At 39.8% G+C, this 22521-nt stretch overlaps 1 protein-coding gene across 4 annotated transcripts in view; it reads right to left on the bottom strand.

Moving 5' to 3' along the window:
• Positions 1-19724, bottom strand: part of PRDM2 (PR/SET domain 2) — a 130401-nt gene extending 110677 nt beyond the window's left edge. For 2 of the 4 annotated variants that reach the window (XM_036999607.2, XM_073233230.1), the window contains exons 1-2: positions 19585-19722; positions 5423-5496 (exon numbers count right to left, since the gene is read on the bottom strand). In XM_036999607.2, coding sequence (XP_036855502.2) covers positions 5423-5431 — 9 coding nt within the window. In that variant the 5' untranslated portion in view covers positions 5432-5496; positions 19585-19722. Of the gene's footprint in view, positions 1-5422; positions 5497-19584 lie in introns of all 4 variants that reach the window. The other 2 variants (XM_036999610.2, XM_036999608.2) reach the window with 2 other exon arrangements.
• Positions 19725-22521: the final 2797 nt, after the last annotated feature.

The raw sequence follows: 22521 nt of genomic DNA, 5'->3' as shown, positions 1-22521 counted from the left end.
GGTTCCTCAAAAAACTAAAAATAGAAATACCATTTGACCCAGGTATTCCACTCCTAGGAATTTACACTAAAAATGCAGAAGCCCAATCTCAAAAAGACACATGCACCCCTACATTTATCGCAGCACTATTTACAAGAGCCAAGAAATGGAAGCAACCTAAGTGTCCCTCAGTAGATGAATGGATAAAGAAGATGTGGTAGATGTACACAATGGAATATTACTACAAAAACAAATCCTACTACCATTTGCAACAACATGGATGGAGGTAGAGGATATTATGCTCAGTGAAATAAGCCAGGTGGAGAAAGTCAAGTACCAAATGATTTCCCACATTTGTGGAGTATAACAACAGAGCAAAAACTGAAGGCACAAAACAGCAGCAGACTCACAGAACCCAAGAATAGACTAGCAGTTACCAAAGGGAGAGGGCCTGGGAAGGGTGCGTGGGTAGGGAGAGAGAAGGGGAACAATGGGCATTACGATTAGCACACATAATGTAGGCGGGGCACGGGGAAGGCAGTATAGCACAGAGAAGACAAGTAGTGACTCTATAGCATCTTACTACGCTGACTGACAGTGACTGTAATGGGGTATGTGGTGGAGACTTGATAATGGGGGGCATCTAGCAACCACAATGTTCCTCATGTAATTGTATATTAATGATACCAAAATAAAAATATATTTTTTTCATTAAAAAAAAGAATATGTCAATAGTATATTCATACTCAGATATATATTATTGCCACAACAGACTAATAATAATCACCATGGTCATTATTGGTACAAGCAAAAGACATCCAAGAACCAGTGTTAAAATACTTTAAATCTATCAACAGCTCTTTTATTTAAACTTGTAAACAAATACTCACAGCTACTATTCTGGGGACAAACCATGAGGGAAAAAAATCAAACAAGCTTCAGTTTACTGAAATGTCACTAAATTGTATTTGGTTAAGGAAAGAGTATGAGTGCAGTAACAATAAACAGATGAGGAAAGAAAACAAGAAAATCTATACCATTTTTGGAAAGGAATGATAGTCAACATATAAAAAAGTACCCTCTTTTAAAAGGCTGGCAGGTCCATTAACTTATCCAACTGAAGAAACTGTCCTGTAATACATGTTAATCTCCACAGTGAAAACATATTATGGCAGTCTTACCCCTTACAATCTGGTCTGCAGGGCACAATAAGGAAATCAGATTATGTCACTGTCCAGGGGCCTCCCACTGCACTTAGAAAAAATACAAACCTCTTTCCACAGCCCTCAAGGTCCTCTAAATCTGGCCCTTGCCTCTCACCAACTTGGTCTCGTCCCAGAGTCCCCAATATTTTCTAAAATCCAGCCCTGGCCTGGTCTCTGTTCCCTGAACAAGAGAATTCATTTCCACCTCAGGGCCTTTGCACCCCTCTCTTTGCTCACTCTAGGTAGAATTTTCTTTCCCTAGTTCTTCATATAGCTGGTTCTTGGTTATTACTTGAGTCTCTGTCTTATTATTAATTACCTCTTCAGAACAGCCTTCTCTGACCTTGTAATCCAGAGAACCTGCCCCGCCTTCCTCATCATTCTCTATCACAGTACCTTATTTTATTGTCTTCACTGCACTTTTCACTAACCGAAATTACCTTGTCTTCTTGCTTTTTTCACTGTCTTGCTCTGAGTATGCAATCACAGAGCCAAGCCCTTGCCTATCTAGTTCTCTGCGGAACCCACAGCACAAAGAGATGCAGTCTATGAAGGATGAATGAGGGAATAATGGATGCTCAAAACAGTTAAGATCACTGAATTAAGGATGGCTTATCCCAATACACAGGGTTGCATCTGCAGCATCAAGTGATTAAAAACTTGTTATTTCACTACACAAAACATTAAGACAAGTTTGGAAGGCTAAATTGCTAAGTTGCTTTGTTATTCGTTACTGACAATATCAAAGATTACTGATCAGGATGTGGAGAAGATGTAATCATAAACTACTGAAAGTTTCAAATATTAGAACAATTTGTTATGCAAACATTCCTTTTAAAAAAAACCCTAAGTGTGATTCAGTAAATTAGAAATAAAAGTAGTTATATTAAGTCATCAGGGCTAAAATTTATACAATGTTGTCAATTATATCTCAATAAAGCTGGGGGGAAAAAATTACAGGGACTGTACCCAAATATTAAAGTTCTCCTCTCCTCCCAGGGACCTGATGGGAGTGTACTACCCTCCCCAACCAAAGCTTTAAGATAGATGTGGCCATATGACCAACTCTGGTCAATTAAATGTGAGTAGAAGTAATGTGTGATGAGACAAAGCCTCCATCATCATTAGTTCTGAGCAACTACAACAGCAGATCCACAATGAATGTACAGCAAGAATAAGAAATAAACAGCTACTGTGTTAAGCCTTTGAAATTTGGGAGCTGCCTATTTGTTAGGTGCAGCCTAACAGCCTCTCCTGACTGACCTAGAGTAGTATAGCATGGTGACCGAGAACCTAGTTTTGGAATCTGACAGGCCTGGGTATGAATCAGAACTCAATCACTTGCTGTTTGAGTGATCATGGACAAGCCATGACCACTTCTCTGGGCCTTAATGTCTTTATACATAAAATGTTTAAAATACCTATACTTCATAAAATGGTTACAGACTGAATTAATGAGAAAATGTATATGCAATACTTAACAGAGTGCCTGGCTTGTTTGTTAAAGCACACAACACAATATATAGGAACTGGCATTAAACTCTAGCATATCCTCTTTTAAGCCACTATAAGCATACTCATATTAAGGCACTTTGCACACCTTTGATAAACTCTATTCAATTAGAGAGTCTCTTATAAAGTTCTGGATCTTTCCTAGATACATGTAAGAAAAGGAGTAGGAAAGAGTGGAATATCTCAAAAGTTAAAAAATGTTGGGATGGCTGTAGAATGTTAATGAAGCAAGCAAAATATATCTATGACTTGAAAATGGAAAGAAAAGAAAATGGAGAGCAAGGGGAGGAAATAGAGTGACTGCCAACCAGGCCTGGATTCATCGAAGGAACAAAGACTCACTTGCAAAGCAAGCTGGGTTCTAAGTTGGGATGATAAGAGGCAGTAGAAAGGGGTAAGGTTGAATGGAGAACAGGCTGGAAAGAAAGAAGGACATAAATGTGGATCTGGGGCTTGGCGGGCCGGGGTTAAAGGACGAGCCTGGCAAGCTACCACACCAGGACCGCTGGGACACACTGCTGAGCCTGCACAGTTGAGAACGCCACTTCAGGAGTCAGTCCTTAGAATACGGAGGCTTTGGAGCCTATCATTTCTTCTGAAGGGCTCGCTTGCAAACAACATTAGATGCTCACCTAGGATCCTTCAGTCCCTAAAACTCTACTACATAGAAATGAATTCATGACCACACGTATCTTAAGAGATCTGACAGCTAAATACATCAAAGCAATGCTGATCAGTCCCTGGGGAGAATAATCTGACCCTAAAATCACCACCAAGATTTTAATTAAAAATCAACCTGTTTCAAGCTAAAACTTCAAATATCTGAATTTTTGTGTAGTTACTTCGAAGTGTTTCAAGCATTTACTGGTCATTTTCCTTGGTTCACTTCCACAGGAGAATAAATATAAGAAGGAAAAACATAAAATGTCCTGAAACAATGCTTAACTTTTAAAAATTACTGAGACAATTGTTGAAAACCACTCATATTTTGTACAATGATATAATAACTAGGTCTAATTGTCAAGCAACTAATATTCCTCAAATAGTGAAAATATAACTAAAGATGCTGAAAATTTTACTCATAAAAAGTGGACAATTCTTTACAACCCAAATAAAACTTTCATTTCCTACCAGATCACTTAAACCACACCCAGATCAGAAATGTGCTAACCATTAGAAACATAAGGGGACATTTTTCCATTGGTATCTGGCATTTGCATCAAAGGCAATCCTCTGCAGATCTGTTATTAAAATTTGTCAAAAACAAAATGAAATTGTAGAAGAGCCAAAAAAAAAACAGTTATTGCTACAACTCTTGTGAATGGCATGAGGACTTACCCTAAAAACAAGTTTGTTTGATATAAATAGAACATTAAAGCAAAAGTGTGACATGTCACCCAGGTCTAAATACATTAGAAATAAAATATTAGTACCCTAATAACAATTAAGAGCGTTATCAAGCCTAAGGTTAAAACTGTAGCCACCTGAAATGAACTGACTGATGAACAGTGGTGTAACAAAGGCAATGTCAATATTTATAGATTCCACTTTGGAAGCTTTCACAATCATTCTAATTCAGACCCAAGCCTCCTCTAACAGCTCAGAGGCAATGGAAAAGCAAGTTCCCTTGGGTGACCAGGTTCACATTAAGGACCAGTCTTAAAATAGAAGAATAAATGAAATCTGTATGCATATGACTTTGATGGACTGTGACTATGAAAATCCACTCTGTTCTTTCCCCAACCCCATCTCACTATTTAAAAAGTAATTTGCCTTCAAAAGCCTGTCAGTAAATCTGCAAGTTTTAAAATAATAGAAATCATGTGCCCCATGTGTTACCCAGATTCATTTTTTATGATGTATGGTCCTCTGCATTAAAATAAACATATTTTTGATAAAGAAAGTAATGAAAAGAAATCAAAAGAATCCATTCCAAAAATTTCACCTCTCAATGCAACATAGGACTGAATTTTCAAAACCTAGTCAACTAAATGAAACTGGACTTGTAATCTCCACTTAGAAGCACCTGTAAATAAATGATAAAAAGGTGTCTGAAGTTTCAGTTGATGAGGGATACAAAATGTTTTCAAGTCTGATAGTTTTAAGCGCAGCACTAAAAATTAGACTTCATATTTTTAAGTTGTCCTTTGTATTTAAAAAACATTTATGATTTCAAGAGTGTTTCTAACACTCATAAATTTCTATAACTGCAAGTGAAATAATATTAAGATCAGAAAATAAGAATTCTCCTTTACCCTCTTGTTGTAACTATGAACAGGTTTTCCAGGGCAGAATGCTTGAAGTTTCTTTCCCTTTGATCAGTTTCTGTCTCTAAAATAACTTGCCATCTTCCCTCTTCAACCAATGTATAATCACAAATAAAAAGTATTAAAAATGAAAGCTTAAGAAGCGTCAAAGCTAAAACAAAAAATTAACCCTAGAGTGTGGCAAGGGAAAGGCTGAAATAAAGAAAGTCTGAACTAAGATCTGTAAGAATGAATCAGTCTGCTCAGGTCCCCTCAGAAGTGCCGGCCAAAGCCCAAACGGCGCACAGTCCACTCCGCGAGCAGATGCGCACTCTGAAAGCGATGGACTGAGCAATGGTATTAAGAAACAGAAAGGGAAATCTGGGAGGAATGAATGTGTGTGTGACTATCTTTTAAAAATCAAGAACTGGTCTAACATCTAGGTAATGTATTTGTATAAATTCTTATTTTTAAACTCACCTGATTCATTTTCAATTCCTTTTGTGTTCTGAAAAGATACACACAACAAAGAAACTTCTTTGATTACATGAGCCCTAAAAAGAAAAACAGACAATTGTAATATGTACCTGCCTACAAATTTACAGTGACTTAAAACCACATACAGAACTGTAGAGTTTGCTCAAACGGCTATTCATAAAGCAACTCCATGCGAGATCAAACGGCTATTCATAAAGCAACTCCATGCGAGATCAGTATCAATCTATACTGAGAGCTTACCTCACAGCTTATCTACAATAAAACAGATTTCTTACTAGGGCTTCATTGTACTCTACAACTGAAAGTGGACCCATTAGAATGACATCAAGTTTTTGCTTTGGAATTTCATCATTCCTAAGAAAAAAATTGATTAGCTTTGTTAATAGTCAGAAACTCAAAGCCCTGCTGAGTCACTTATTATGCAACATTATGTCCTCCTTTTGCTTATACCCACACTGTGTTGAATGCAAACACAATCAGATCCCCTTACATTATTTTGTTTTTCAAGTTCCTGAAGTAGAAAGGTGGATACACTAACATTTCCATGAGGAATTCTCTTTGAGGAACAGAACAAAAAACTCAGAGCAAAATGCAATGTTTTAATAAAAGCTGTTTGGAGAGAACTACAGTTATTCCTTTCAAACTTTGTTTAATATATTCACAGTATAGTAAAGTAACAGGACAAAATCATTTTTTGTAAATGAATATGACACAACTTGTTTCTAAATGACAATCTATGAGGATGGTCCTTTCTGGCACATATGTCCTAGGAGTCATTTGTAGTAATTCATAATAATGAAGATTGTGCCACCTTAAGTAGCATTCCCACAATACCATTCTAAATGTTTTCAGCATGTAATATATACACCAATAAGCATAATTCTCCTATTGCTTTATAAACTTGCTTTAAATTATATTTTCTTCCTACTCTCATAAGACATAATACTCTGCTCACATTGTACCTTTATGTTCTAATTGTTAATAAACCAAAGAATGTGTTAACTTAATGACATTCTTCATATAGTGCCTGCCCACTATCATAAAGGATAGCACCTTGTCATTTTACCCCAGTTCATTAATAAGGATAGTTTTAGGTTTTTTTCCCTTGAGCTAATTTAATCACACTAACTTGGTTACCTTTCAAAGGCACTATTTTTAAGTTAGGGGCTGGTCATCTGAACTAGTTTTTATTTGTAATTGGCACAGGGAATATATTTTATAACTTGCATCTTGTTAGAGAGCTCCGTGCTAGCCAAACCAACACAAACTCTTAGTGCTCAGTGAATACAATTTCAGGTAACTGGAGGTTAAAACCCATGAAGTTCATTCCTTTAAATTTGAATACTGAGCATCTTTCTATGCACATTTTGCATGACCTTCCTTAGTATATTGAACATAACCAATACTTTTCTATAAGATTTGAAATCATTATGAAGTTACAAATGCGTATTTGGGTGTCAAGCAGTGAGGAGGGGTTAGTGGCCTACAGTGTGCACATCCGACCCTACCACAAATGCCTACGGACTGCCACACGGTTCCACAAGGAGGACTGTGTGACACCTTAGGTGCCCAGGAATGAGTAAAATGTCAATAAGTAAAATGTCCTCTTACTAAGCTTTTACAGGTGGATTTATCAATATTGGGCACCAGGAATTCTCATGGAGGAACAGAAAAAAAACGCTGCAGTAAAACGCAAATGTTTTAATGCAAGTTACTTGTAAAGAGCTGCAGTGATTTATCATTTCCTTTGGTTTGTCTTTTCCTTCTCACAAGAATCACTGCTATCATCATCATAACTATAATTTATGAAGCTTCTTCTAGAGGCAGCAACACTAGTCATAATAAATGAAGATCATGCACTGTGCTACCCTCACACCCATCAGCTCAGCTGGTCTTCACGCAGGGAAGCACGAGCATTCTCCACTAACAAGACACAGATTCATAGAAGTTAAGAGAACTCAGCCACAGACTCATACTTGGGTTTCTGCTACTGCTTCTTAATCATACTGCACCATCATTTTACTCCTACCTCTCCTAAGCACCTACTATGTGTTAAGCACAGTTTTTGAGTACTGAGCAGAACAATCCCTGCCCTCTGGGGAAGGAAACCCTCAATACACAAATAAACAGAAATTTTTAGTACATCAGATAATGAGAGAGAGTGCTTTGGGCAGAAATAAAGAGGCCATAGGGAGAAGGACCTAGGAAGACAGGAATTACCATTTCTGTCCCTGTCTTTATGCCTGTGAGTCCAAAAAGAATGGTCAGAGAAGGCCTCACTGAGAAAAGGATGCCTGCATAAAAGTCAAAAGGATAAGAGCTGAGAGCCAGGAAGGTCTGCGGGAGGAGCAGCCTAAGGTGGCAGGAACGTGGAGTGAGAAGTCCCACAGGGCTTGGGCACTGGGTGCCTGGGTGCTGGGGGTGGAAGGAGCACAGACCAGGGCTGGTGCCCAGGGAGTGCGAGGGCAAGGGGTGAGGTCAGACGGTGTGTGGGGCGGGGGGACGCAGATTAAGTACGGTTTTGCAAGGTAAACACTGCCCGCCAGAATGACTATGACATTTCCACCCAGAGACGGAAAGCCACTGGGAGGCTCAGGGGCAGAAGCTAGCGAATGTGACTCAGATTTAAATAGAGACTGGGTGGAGGCAAGCCGACCTCTCAGGAAGCTGATGCTCCAATCTAGGCAAGAGAGGATGGCGACTTGGCCCGGGTAGTAGAAGAGATGTGCGAACTAACCGGAGCCCGGATGTACTTTAAAAATACAGCCCCCAAGATCTGCCACCAGATGAGACGTCAGGTATGAAAGAAAGGAAATCAGGATGAAGCCAAGGTTTTTATCCCAAGGACCTGGAAGGACGGAACTGCCGTTTTCTGAGATGCTGCCTCCTCCTTTCCATCTGCTTTTCATTTTTTTTTCCCACTCTATTTATACACCCTTTCCTCCTTTCTTCTTCCTCCCCTTTTGGAGTTGCTAGCACACAGGCACAATTCAAAAACAGAGATACCCCTGACATCTGACACCAAATAACTAAAATATTAAAGTTGTTGAAATGTTTTCTTTTCATTTTAACTCAATGAATCTCACATTTTCTTAATCAAGTGTTATCATTTAGGTTGTTACATGATTAATAATCTTCTCCCTGACTTTCTACACTGTCTTGTCCAAATAGGAATGCCCTCATCATTTCTTTCTGGAGAAAAGGAGGATCTTAACATCTTTTTATGCTCAGACCACTTATATGTATGCTTGGACCATCCTCTCTATTGCTTCTAATCCTAACTGCTGAAAACCAGACCCTCATTTTTTCTCTTTCCTTCTTGACTCACAACATTGTCAAATTATGTATCTCAAATATTTAAAAATATCAAAAACATTTATTGCAAATCTGACACTGACTTCTCAAATGATATTTTTTTATTAAATTCTTTATTAAACTACACTAAAAATAAGGGATCTTACAATGAGAGGATTGAGACAGTAGCAGTGTCCTCAGTAGACCACACTGTTTTGGGCTGGGCAACTCTTCTTGTGGGACACTGTCCCTTCCATTAAGGTCACTTAGTGCTACTGTCTTGTGCAATCAACACCCAGCAGTGCCTCCCATCATTTTGACAATCAAAAATACACACACACACACACACACACATATCCCCAAATACCCTCCCAGTTGAGAACCACTGAGCTGTAGTGGTAATCACGTGACTCGCTGCAGTATGCTAACGTATCTTAAAGCAACTATAGTCTCTACAAGTTATGACTGAAGTAACTTAACCTCCAGCACTGCAAAACCCTTGTGCAAGGGTGATGGCAGTCCCACACAACTTCCATAGTCAAGTGTTGGCTTCAGCACTACTGTTTCTACATACCCACTCAGCTAATAAAGGCACCTCAAGGTCAAAGTTTAATCAAATTTGAGAACTTGAGCAATCCCACCAATGTAGAGGCAGAGAGGAATCTTTCCATATATATCACTGAAACTTAACAATTTTATCAAAAATTTTTTTAAATGATAAACAACTAAGTGCCTCTGGTTTTCCAACGGCAAATACTGAAAATCTCAAAATCCCTAGGACTTCTCCAACCCTGGCTTATGCCTCAGTTTTTTCGTTTTTGGATTTCAATGCTTGACCAAACCTTGTAGAATACTTTTATTCATCCATCCATTCCATATTGGTGACATTTATCAGATAGAGTACATTACATAGATATACAAATTTAGAGCATGTGAATTTTTACACCCATCTTTTACTAATATCATACACTCCTGGAAAAATAAAAGCTTGCTCTTGGTTTTACATATCCAAGATTTTAATAATATATATATACTTAAGTTTTTAAGATACTGCTTCCAAATTCTAGGACAAACCATCCTTAGAAATATTTAACTTAATATCATAAATGTGATTTGATTATACATGTCCAGTATCAATAGAGCAACAACAAAATAATTAGGATATTTATTGAAATACTGGTCCCTCAAAGTGTCAAGGCAACCTCAACAACTGTTAAGCTGCTGTCATCTGATAAGGAAGCCCAGACACCAGGGAATCTAGAGATATGTGGGACACCCCCCATTCCTGGATCAGACCAGCCCTGAAGCCCCAGCTGTATCTCTGTCACCCATCCTATAAGAAAAGGCCAAAGACAGACACAAAGGAACATTAATGCACCACATACAACAGGTTTAGTTGTTATGTCTGCCCTGTGCAGACCGTACTATCTGTAAAACTCTGAGAGACACAGTAAAAGCAATAGCAGATTCTTTTAAGATTAGCTTAAGTCTGAGAGAGGGGAGAAAATTAGGAAAATAATTATTTGATTTGATTTGCATAATCACCCAGGAATGACTGATATTTTACATTTATTCTTTTAGATCAGCTTAAATATTTTGGGGTTAATTGGAAAATAATTTCACTCAGAGATCACTAATATTAATTACTTTATAATTGCTTTAAGTTACAACAAATTTCACATTAAAACACTGAAACTCAGAAGAAACTAATTTTGAAGACTCAGAAAGCAACATATAGATTATGGACAAACAGTAAAACAGAAATAAGAGAACTAGTATGGTTGTATAAAATAGACATAAAGGATCATAAATGCATTAAAACATGAACTAGATGTAAAGAAAAGTTTTAGAAATACCACTTAGTGAAAGGAGTCTCAGACAGTTTATGGCCTCCATAAGAAAAATATTCTAAAACTAATCACTACATAAAGAAAGTCTTTCATGGTAAATAAATATCATTGTAGCAAATACAACGATGACTAAGCTTTAGTGGAGGAGAATTACAGTGTTTAACACTGAACTTACTCTGACCACAAGATTCTTGCAATCCAGTAACTTCGAGAAAAATAATAAAAATACCTAAACTATACAAACTTCTAAATGCAGTTTTTGTTAATTTACAGTTAATGTACTCATTATAAAAAAGTACCACTCATAATTCCTACTGACATAAAAAGAATCACCAAATTACAACCTATAAACTTCAGATACCCCGTGAAACCATTTAGCACCAATTCATTGGATTAAGCGGAAGCATGTAATTTATAAATAGTGAACCTGCCCAGGAATTTACTACATGAAAAATCACTCATTTTCCTTTTCTAAAATAACTAAATTTCACAAGAATAACCATCAAGAACATCCAGATTCACACTAAAAAATACTGGTTGCTCATGTCTCTCACCTTCTAGAATGATTTCTACCCAAGGTGAAAGGCAATGGTATCACACAGAGGAATTTCTCTACCTAAAAACTATATGAAGAGATATTTTGGGGCAAACTGGAAAATAATTTCACTCAGAGATGACTAATACTAATTACTTTATATTAATTATAAGCAGCAAAGAATGACTGCTTACAATAAAATCATTAATTTCTCCCATTTTAATACATCGGTTTCCTCTATCAGGCCCAGAACACCATGGACAAATATCCTCGAGTCTCAGCAGAGTGTCCTGACATAAACCTAAAAAGGGAAGCAGGGTTCAGTGAATTTACTCCAGGTGGGAGAATTTGATACTGACAACACAGTTTCCACATAACAGAGGGGGGAAAAAATGGGTCCACTGTTCTGAACGGCTTTAGAGCTGCAGAGCTGCAATGAGAAAATGAAACCGATCAGAGCTGTTGTTGATACATGTAAGTTAACCAACACCATATTAGAATGTTAAGTAAGAGATCTGCAGATATGCTAGGGAAGTGCTATAGATCCAAATTTAGATTATGGCACGTTAGGGGTTTTTTCCTCCCCTTAGAATATCTCTCCTTTACTTGGTGGGGGGAGGGGGAAGAGTCGAGGGAAATTTTCCAAAAAAACACTGCTCCAAACATCCATCAAGAAAGAGCTAGCTTAGCAGGAAACGTATATAGCAATTGCTGATTACTTACCATTTACCTGGTGGTTGTTATGGGCAGCTATTAATAGATGCTCTCCCTTATTCATTTGATTACATTTATACATGTATATCATTATATATAGCACTACACATGTAATTCATCACATCACAAATTTCAGATTTTGTTTATGGTTTCTACAGTAATTCCCTCTAACCCCACAACTTAAAATGTCTGGTTTCTCTAAAGAAAAGCAAACATATCACTCAGACTTTATCAGTAGGATATTCCTCCCCATGGTACTACAAACAAAAGTACTGTGAATTTTCCTGGATGATGTAAGTCTAACCAAGCAAAATGCTTCATTTAAAGAGTTAATTTCCTTTCCTTATTTTAAAGACTAATTGCCAAAAAATATCAATGTAAAAATCCACATGAAGGGGTGTGTGGTTAAGAAGACAAATGCTTCCCAGTGCTAACGAGAACTGTGCCACACATTCATGGTTTTTATTATAACTCCCACCTCTCCTGGGGAAAGTACGACTGAACCAACTGCTGACTGTTTATTCTGCAAAACAGCAATAAAATCAAAGAAGTTCCTATAAAATGATACTCTTCTGACATTTTCCCTATAGTAGATGTGCAAAAACTTTAAATTATTATAAAAGGAAAAGCAAGTTGATTCCTCGGTAGCACTCAAATGCCAAGCTTCCAACTCAAACACAAAATTTCTAAAGCAAGATACCACATGATAGGTCATTTTACAATTCCCAAAACAACACAAATTCTCAGTTGACCCCTTAGAGTTACTGGTTTTCTAATGCACATGTTACTTTTGTGATGAAACATTCAAAACACAGATATTTTCAGGAACTGGGAAGAAAGCTTCATAACAAGACACACTGATCCTAGCCTCAAGTATTCATTTTCTCACAAAAAGACTCTCTGAGTATTAGTAGAGTCACCTTCAAGTGGCTGCTCAGAGCGTTCATGGTTTTCCTACAAAAAAAAATACATAGGAAAACTCATCTTTCACAAACTACACATACATGACAGGGAGGCTTCCTGAATTCCTAAAGTAAAATCCGAAGCTATACCAGGTAGGGTGACAGACTGTATTTTGCTAAGATGCCAGGCACATGTATGTCACTACAAGAGTCTCTAAGTTTTCTCCCAAGAGTTTATTAGGCTGTTTATTTTTTTGCTAAGGCATGACTCTTCTACTTTAAATAAAATCTAAGGCTTAGAATCCATCCTCTAAATATGTAACTTTCTGTTCTCAAAAGCATTTTGAGATAGTAGCAATGCCTACTGTTTGCAGAGCAATGTTTGTGTATTGCTCTACAGTTTAAGAATCTCTTAACAAACATGAGTTGTTTTTTTTTTTTTAAAGAAAACATTCTCTCAAAATAAATTACTTGGAATTCTTATTTCAAGGGAAAGATAAATGCCTCCCTATTATGATGAAAAGGATAAAAGACTGTCTCTTGGTGCTATTAGCTGTGCAAACGAACAGTGAGACACAGGTGAGGGTCTATGCAGAGCAGTTAACAGACCCGGACGGGATAGTTCTGAGGGGCTGGAGTTCCAGGTTAAAGCAAACCTGACCCTGTGGGTAGGGCTCCCCAGACATTGTGTGAGGAGTTGTTGTCCAGCCGCCCTCCCATCAGACCAACTCCAAAAGCCCAGGCTGTCGAGGAATTAGGTAGAAGCAGAGCCCTGAGCAGGGGCAGGCGGGCGGCCAGGGAAGAGCCTAGTTTCACGGCTGCCCAGCAGGAAGGCCGAGTAAAGGCACAGGCGGGGAGAGGGCAGCCAGAGACACCGGGACCGCAGCCTGGTTTGGAATGCGAGATGACAAGGGATAAGGGCTTGAGCCACAGATGACAGCTGAAAAGAAACAAAAAATATGACCGACACCTCAGAGGAAGAATGGGCAGAATGTGTTTTCTAACTGAACAGGAGGTAAGAAGAGATGGTGAAGATGAGTCCAAAATTTGGAATGTGACTGACTGGAAGAATGAATATATTTTAAAGATAAAGCAGCCAGGAGTAGGGATGGTATTAATGTAGAATATGGTGAGCTCCGTTTTACAGACACTTGAGGACAAGCCAGACGTCCACATGGAAAGCTGCACCCGGCAAATGGAAAAAAAGCTCTGAGCACAGACTGCCTTTAAGGCTGGAGATGGAGATGTAGAAATCCTCAGCTGCAACAGGACGCCTAGGGCAAGGGGGTGCCAAGCGGATGCCCAGGGACAGAGTAAACCACCAAGGGAAAAAAAATGCCAAGAGAAAGAAGAGGAAGGACATGGCTTTGTGAAAGACACGAAAGGGACTAGAAAAAAAGTCACCCCCTCGAGCATGTTCATCCAGTGGTGGGAGGAAGAGGTGGGCCAAAAAACTTAAGGACTTGGAGATAACCTGGAAGGGCTTCTCTTGACAATAATTGTGCCATGTTATCCCTCAAGACCTACTGTACTAAGAGAATTATCTAAGCAAAGTAGTTTTGAAAAACCTGAAGTATCTCAAATTGCTTGCAGAGTCTTCATCTATTCATCTCAAAACATTCCAGTGAAAGAAAAGAAGTAAAATCATCGCCCCTGCTTTACAAACAGCACGAGGAGAGAACCACTGCCCCACCCCTGCCACTGCCAGAAAGAGCTCGGTCTCTGCGCTTGACCTGTGATGTGGTTCACTCTGTACATTAACTGAGGAAGGGTTCAATTAAATTACAGTTGACCCCTGAACACCACAAAGGTTCGGGGCACCAACCTCTGTGCAGCTGAAAATCCACATACAACTTTTGATTCTCCAAAAACTACTAACAGCCGACTGTTGACCAAAAAAAAGCCTTGCTGATAACATGAACAGTCAACTAACACATATTTTGTATGTGCATTATATACTGTATTCTTACAATAAAGCTGGAAAAAAGAAAATGTTTTTTCAAATTGTCACAGACCTCCAAAAATTTTTCTAATATATTTATTGGAAAAAATCCACATATAAGTGGACCTATGTAGTTCAAACCCGTATCATCTAAGGGTCAACTATCTTGGGGGGTTACACTGATATAATACTTATCTCCCAAAAGAGGGGAACTAACCTGCTCAGTGACCTCTAACAATTGGTAACAGAGCTTCCCAATTAAGAATCTAAATTTGTCAAAAGAGCCCTCTTTTTTAAAATTCCTACTTTCAGATGTACTTTAAAACTAGGTCTTTCAGAATTATAGCAAAATCCTTAAAATAACTGTCACAGAGTAAGAAACATTTACAATGTCATTTTTCTATTGGTATTCCAAATTAAGCTTCATTTTTACTGTCTTAATAAAGTCCCAGGTAAGCACAGGATTCATACTTTGGTATAGAAGAGTTTGGTGAATCTCACAATTCTTTTCAAATTTTTATGGTATCATTTCAATTATTTGAATTTTAAAGAGAATTTTCCCACTGGAGTTTAATATAGTCTTGGTGGAACTACTTATAATTACATGTAAAATGGGTAGGTTTTACCGATTTCTAGACAAGCTGCTCACCATAATCAAACGAACAGTTGCACTTAGCTTTACATATTTCAGACAAGCTGTGCCAAGAAGTAATTTAGCTCTTTCAAAGCAAAACCTATCATGATTTATTGCAAGAGCTACAAAATACTCTTTTCACCAAAATGGCTGGCATATATATACATAATTCAGTGAAACCTCCTTTACCACATGTTCCAAAAGACTAATATATGAAAGCACAGCATAGATATGACATGAACCAAGACTCTAAGAATAAATACTATGCACTATTGAGAAAAAATATTATAAGCATATTTCACTCCAAATGCACTAGATTTACTATATACAATAACTCTAATTCATGCTTCAGGGAGAGGGGGTGGGGAATGAAAGGCATTCTCTTTAAGAAAGAAATATAAATAATGTATGCATTCATTCCAGTGAAATTATGCAGGTATAATTCAGAAAACCACCCCATCACCAAATGTGGCCAACAGCAAAACTCCTCTTTTTGTTTAACTTACCAGTAAGCTCTAACTAAAGAGTAACTTATACCACAATAAAAATTCTATCTATACTATCTACATTTTTAAAGATTTGACAACTGACGTTTTTTACAAGGGGAACTGCATTGATGCTGCATGTTTACCATGAAGATCAATACACTATCTTTAAATTTTAAATAATAAGTTAACATTAGGTAAGCACTTCAAATATAAACTTCAGGTCCTCAGGACAAATTAGTCTCAGTGCATCACCCTGAACTGGTTGTTGAAAGAAAGAGAGCTCTTAGAAAAACCAGTTCGGCTTCTACCATCAATCTTCATGGGGTTGCTTCACCAAGTCTCATTTTCCAGGAGAAAAGACAGCTACTGTTTCTGTACTATTCAGAATAATAGACTACAAGCCTAAATTATTCACCATGCATCAACTTTATGCATTTTATTTACATTTCATAATAATTTAATCTACATATTGGGAATGCTGCTCCTGTGTCATGAAAACTCCTTCAACGTCCTTGGGTTACCTGGCATTGCTTTACCTCTTGCAGCAAAACTGCTCATGGTGACAGTTCAATAAAGTCTTCAAACCACATGCAGAAAAGGAACTTCCACAGGCCAGTAAATGCATTTCCTAGCATCAAAGCAGACTTCATGTAAACCATATAGTCTATTCTTTCAGTTCTTTGACTAAAGAGATTCCATACACTGCTCCTATGATTCAACCATCCGGTCAGATGGGCCTTCCTTTACTGTAGTGGTTGAGAACTGGAGTGATTTTGCCCCCCTAAGGAGATCTGGCAATGTCTGGAGATTTTACTGGTTGTCACAACTAGGGAGAGGTGCTGCTGGCATCTCATGGGTAGAGGCCAAGGATGCTGCCAAACATGGTACAACGGAAAGGCCAGATCCCACAACAGGGAATGATCCAGCCCCAAATGTCAGAAGTGCGGAGGTTAAGAAACCCTGCTTTCATGGAACCTAATACTGCTTTCAGTAATGGAGTCCATAGCTTTCAGTTGGTCCACAAGGATGATTTTAACAGCTAACTATAAAATTCTAACTTCAAAAGGAAAACCAGAACACTCTCTCAGCCCTCTAACCCAATGCTGTGAGGAATGGCAGCATGACTTATAGGCACCATGCAAAATGCAGGGCACTAGACACCTGTCAGCAGTGTCAGTAGTAAATGTCAGGTTACGTCCTCATCATCTGGAAACTCCCTGTATTTATACATTGCCACGCAAATTTGACAATCCCCCCGCCCTCCACAGTCCACCTACATCTTTTTCGCTCCCCCCTAGGGAGCTTGCTAGTGCAACCCACAGGCTTTTCCTTCTGCATGGGTATTAAAAATAGCATGAAAAGCAAGTTGGGAAGAAATGAAAATAGTAAATAACCTAAGGTGCTTTCCATCCTGGAAACTCTACGATTTAACAGAACTTAGAAGGTTTGTAAATCAGATCTGGAGCCTGAAGAGGGATCAGCAGCTTAAAGAAACAGTCCCATGAATAAATAAACATCTAACATAAAATAATCATCAAAAGAATACGTCTGCAGATGTACGTATGTAATTGCACAGACCTGGGGGAGGGAGACAAAAATACAAGGGACCTGAAATTGAGTGCTTCTTCTTGTAACTGCACTGGCAGGAAAAATGCAGATTTAGAGACTAAAAACAGAATTTCTTTTTGCATCTATCTCATGGAACTTTAATATGCACAATAGGAAAACCTTTTAAACGCATCTTAATGAAAAGAAAATATCAGGCTATAGAGACCTCACTGATCAATATGGAATTGATAAATAAATTACGGCCCATTCATGTATTACATAGCCATTAAAATCATATTTAGGAAAATTTACTGACATAGATACAAGCTCACAATAAAGGGAAGACAAGTTGCAATATACACAGTATGATACCAATCCTATATAAAATGTAAATATGTAGAAAAGAATAAGTACATATAAGTAAAGAAATACAAACATGCACACCAAGAGAGACAGGAAGCGGAGGTTTGCCAAAATGTTGACAGTGCTTATCTGAAGAGTGGGAAGGTTATGGCTGACTTCTATTCCTTTGTGCTTTTCTCTTATTTTCAAATTATCCTCAGTGAGAATCTTTTGTCATTTTGTACTTACAAAACAAATATATTATTACAAATTTAAAGCGCATTGTTTCAGGATCTGTCCACAAAATGAAATGAAAAAAAAAAAAAAACAAATCTGAATATACAAACTTTTCAATTAAAGAAACCACCTTCAGAATCAACAAGAGTGAACTCACTGAACATTATTACCATGTGCCTGGCACTTTTCTAAGCACTTCAAATGTCTTAACTTACTTAAACCAAAAAAGATGTATAAAGAGAGCCTGGACCACTGTGAATTTCAGTATTTCCATAGCTTGAAATGAGGGGATTTATTAAGATGATCTTTAAAAGTCCTCTGAAAGCTACACTGAGATTCTACACGTACAAGAATGTGGTCAAATAAAAGTATTCGCAAGGAAGCTTCTAGAGAATGAGGGGCAACTGCATGCCATCTCAAAAACAAAACCCTAGTGAAAAACAACACGTTTATGTCTCAGTTCCTCTTCCGTATTTGTACAGCAAATTTCAAAACATTAAACGTTAAAAAATTAAAATGGCCTACAATATCCCAATTTTGGATGTAAGTGATGCAACCTAAATGAAGCCTGGTAAATTAGTAGGCAAGACAATCATGGAAAGGTTCAGTTTGTTGTTAAACGTTGTGTCTACCTTTAACAATAAATCTGTAGTAAACAAAAACTTGAAGGAATATTTTAATCGCGTTCTCGGTATCATCACTGTAGTGTCGGATTAAAAGGACCTAAGGACCTGCTGGGATTCCCCAAAGGGCATCCCACTTCTGAAATAAAACCAAAACCTCAACACAACACTGAATAGAAAATGAGGGGCCAGCCGGAACCTCCCCCTCTCTGGAGGGAAAGGCAGCTGCCCGATATTGGGAATTTCGGTTTCCCGGTTCAATGTCGGATTGTTCCCGCCGAAGGTGGCCAGTCATGGTTCACTGGGTCACGCGTGGGTCAGAAGGGGCCACGGAGGTGTGGGAATAACACTGACCTGTTCCGTCTACTTCGTGTCTCACTTGCCACCATCAAAAATAGGTTAGTGGGTATTTTTAGTAACAAAACGAACAATACATTTTGTGCACGTCTGTTAAAAACAAAAGCTTTGGTGGATCTGTGGAAATATCCAGGGAGACAATTTCCAGGTTTAAACTACACAAAAACTATTTAGGAAACACAAAGACGCAGGACACAAAACAAATTAAGGATGCAAGTGCGAGACACACAGGGGGTCAGCACAATAGAGGAAAGGAAAACGACTGCAATCGGACAGGCCCTGGGACCCCAAGTGAGCCCCGGCGGTGCGGGGCCAGGGGTCCGGGGGGACTCGCCGCCGCAGCCCAGACGCGTCCCCCTCGCGGGGCGCGCGGCAAACCAATGGCGACAAAGCGAACCCCACAACTTCACCGCGGCGAGCCCCGAAGCCCGGCCCGGCGCTCGGCACGGGAGGGACGCCCCCGGGCCACCACTGAGCTGCCGGCGGCTCGCGCCAGGCTCGGGGCGCCCGCCGGCCCGGGACGCCGGCACCTCGCACGGGGCGCGTCCCACCCGGCCCTGCGCGCCGTGTCCCACCGTGTCGCCGCCGCCGCCGCCTCGCTCATCGCGGGCAGGGACGGGCGTCCGGGCGCAGAGCCCGCAGCCGCCCCGGAGGTCGCCCGCCCCGGCCGCCTCTTACCTGCGCCCGCCGCGCCCACGCCTCAGAGGTCCGAGAGCCGCCGTCCACGCCGCCGCCGCCGCCTCTCCGCCCGCCTCGGCACCCGCGGCCGCGCCGCCGCCATCTTGGCTCCGGTCGGAAGTGACGTCGGGCGGCGCCGGCAGCTGCCTCGGGGGCCCGCAGCGCCCCCGGCCGTGCGTGCGCCGACCACGGGAGCGCGCCCCGACGGTCCTAGGCCTCTGGGACCGCCGCCGCACCCCGACCTCGGTTCTTGTGGGCCCCGACGCCCCGAGGCCGTCCCGACGACGGGCGCCAGCCAGGCGGCTCTCGCAGGGACTCGCGGACTCCACGGGTGGCGCCTCCGAAAGAAAACCTCCGCGGCCGGGGCCGCCGATCGCCGCGGACAGTCTGCGCACCCCGGGGCTGGAATTCCGCGGGATTAAAGTTTACTACGAGAATCCCCAGCCTTTAATAAAAAGCGGAGGGCGAAGGAAAATGGGTTCATCACTAAGTCCCTGTCAGGTGAACACACAGACCCCATTCTTCGCTCTTCTCAGAAGGTTCAGTCTAGCCTCAACCAAAAAGATCGAACTCCAAGACAGCAGCTGCAGCTTCGTTAATTTGCACATTCGTCACGAACGAGTGTTTACTGCCCGCCCGCCAAGTGCCTCGCACTCTTCTGGGTGTAGCTGCGACACAACACGACACTGGCCTCGTCCTTACGGAACACGCACTATTTAGAAACGAAGATGCAAGTAGATGGCCTGGGAGACGAAGAACAAAACTCATGTGGAGATGAACTGGGCTGAACTGGAACTAGTCCCGCTTGTCTAACTAGGATTCAGTCTTCAGGAAACATGATACATCAATATGTATCACCTTAGAGACTGCAAGGGGATGCCACGGCAGCTAATGACCTGCTCAGGTACAGTGAACAAATGAAGATAACCTCATCGGTAAATTGTATCAAGCCCAATGAAAAAAAAGAAATTGAACCTCAAGAGTTCGCTTATTTCCTCCGCTATTCAAGAGAAAGAGACCTTAGACCAGGGAGATGCTGGAGTGCATGTTACTAAAATAGTGCACTCTGTCGTGGGTTGGAGGAGACTTCAGATTTTTCCAACCTTTTCCCAAATCATCCTCCCAATGTGATCCATCAAAATCTGGAGTACCTGCAAAGAGAAAGTCAGGGACATGCCGTTGTCCCATCCACAATCAAAACACTGCCATACAAATCAAAAATTTTAAAGAAAAGCTATCTGGCATTCAATAGAATGCAAAGGAAAATAAAGATATGTTAAATTATAAGTGACAGAGTAAACCAGATCATATTCTAGATAACATCTAACTGCCAAGAGATGTTTATCCTCCCTGTCATTAATTTAAAATGGGTGGAGATACTAGCTTCCTGTGGCTCTTTCAACAAATTACCACAAACCGGGGTATTCAATACACCAGAAATGTATTCTTTCACAGCTCCTGGGACCAGAAGTCCAAAATCAGTATCACCAGGCCAAAATCAAGTCATCAGCAGGGCCATACCCCCTCTGGAGGGTAGCAGAAGATAGTCCCTTGCTTCTTTTAGCTTCTGGTGGCTGTCAGCATTCCTTGGCTTGTGGCCACATGGTTCCAATCTTCAAGACAGCATCTTTAAATCTCTCTCTGCTCCATTTTCCTATCACCTTCTCTGGGTGTGGCCAAATCTCCCTGTCTCCCTCTTAGAAGATTACATGTGATTGATTGCATTTAGGACCTTCCGGATAATCCAGGATAATCCCCTTATCTCCAGATCCTTTGCTTAATTATATTTACAATGACCTTTTCTACATGGGTATTAGGATGTAGACAAGTCTTTGGGAGTCATTACTTAGCCTGTCAGACCAGGTATATCCTCAGCCATTTCTAAATTCCTCCTGATCAGCTGATGTCTATTTTCATCTATGTGTTTTTCTTGAACATGTTTATATTTTCAACCTATGCCGTTTCTCAGGATAATTATATGTATTTATTAATTTCATCCAAAAAAGATATGATCTATTGAAAATATAGTGGAATTTCATTTGCGCTTATTATCTGTCTGATACACTAAATATTACTCTTTTGATTTTGCCTCTTTGAGAAGGTGAAACATTGCGAAAGGATGAAGGAAGGAAATTCAGACATCACATCTCACAGGCCATTTCCGTATTAGGGGATGGAAGTATAAAATGCTCTGTCAGGTATAAAATTTGAAATAAATTCTACAAAGAAAACAAAAAGGCTCACAAACACATGGAAGCTTAACAACATGCTTCTAAATAATCAATGGATCAACGAACAGATCAAAATAGACATCAAGGAATATATAGAAACAAATGACAACAACAACACAAAGCCCCAACTTCTGTGGGATGCAGCGAAAGTATAAGCGAAAGTATAAGAGGAAAGTATACAGCGATCCAGGCCCACTTGAAGAAGGAAGAACAATCCCAAATGAATAGTCTAACATCACAATTATCAAAACTGGAAAAAGAAGAACAAATGAGGCCTAAAGTCAGCAGAAGGAGGGACATAATAAAGATTAGAGAAGAAATAAACAAAATTGAGAAGAATAAAACAATAGCAAAAATCAATGAAACCAAGAGCTGGTTCTTTGAGAAAATAAAAAAAATAGATAAGCCTCTAGCCCAACTTATTAAGAGAAAAAGAGAATCAACACAAATCAACAGAATCAGAAATGAGATTGGAAAAATCACGACAGACTCCACAGAAATATAAAGAATTATTAATGACTACTATGAAAACCTATATGCCAACAAGCTGGAAAACCTAGAAGAAATGGACAACTTCCTAGAAAAATACAACCTCCCAAGACTGACCAAGGAAGAAACACAAAAGTTAAACAAACCAAGTACGAGCAAAGAAATTGAAATGGTAATCAAAAAACTACCCAAGAACAAAACCCTGGGGCCGGACGGA

The sequence above is a fragment of the Manis javanica genome, chromosome 4 (assembly GCF_040802235.1).
Source record: "Manis javanica isolate MJ-LG chromosome 4, MJ_LKY, whole genome shotgun sequence".
Lineage (NCBI taxonomy): Eukaryota > Metazoa > Chordata > Mammalia > Pholidota > Manidae > Manis > Manis javanica.
The sequence above is the reverse complement of the archived record's forward strand: the minus strand, read 5'-3'. Positions and strand labels throughout refer to the sequence as shown.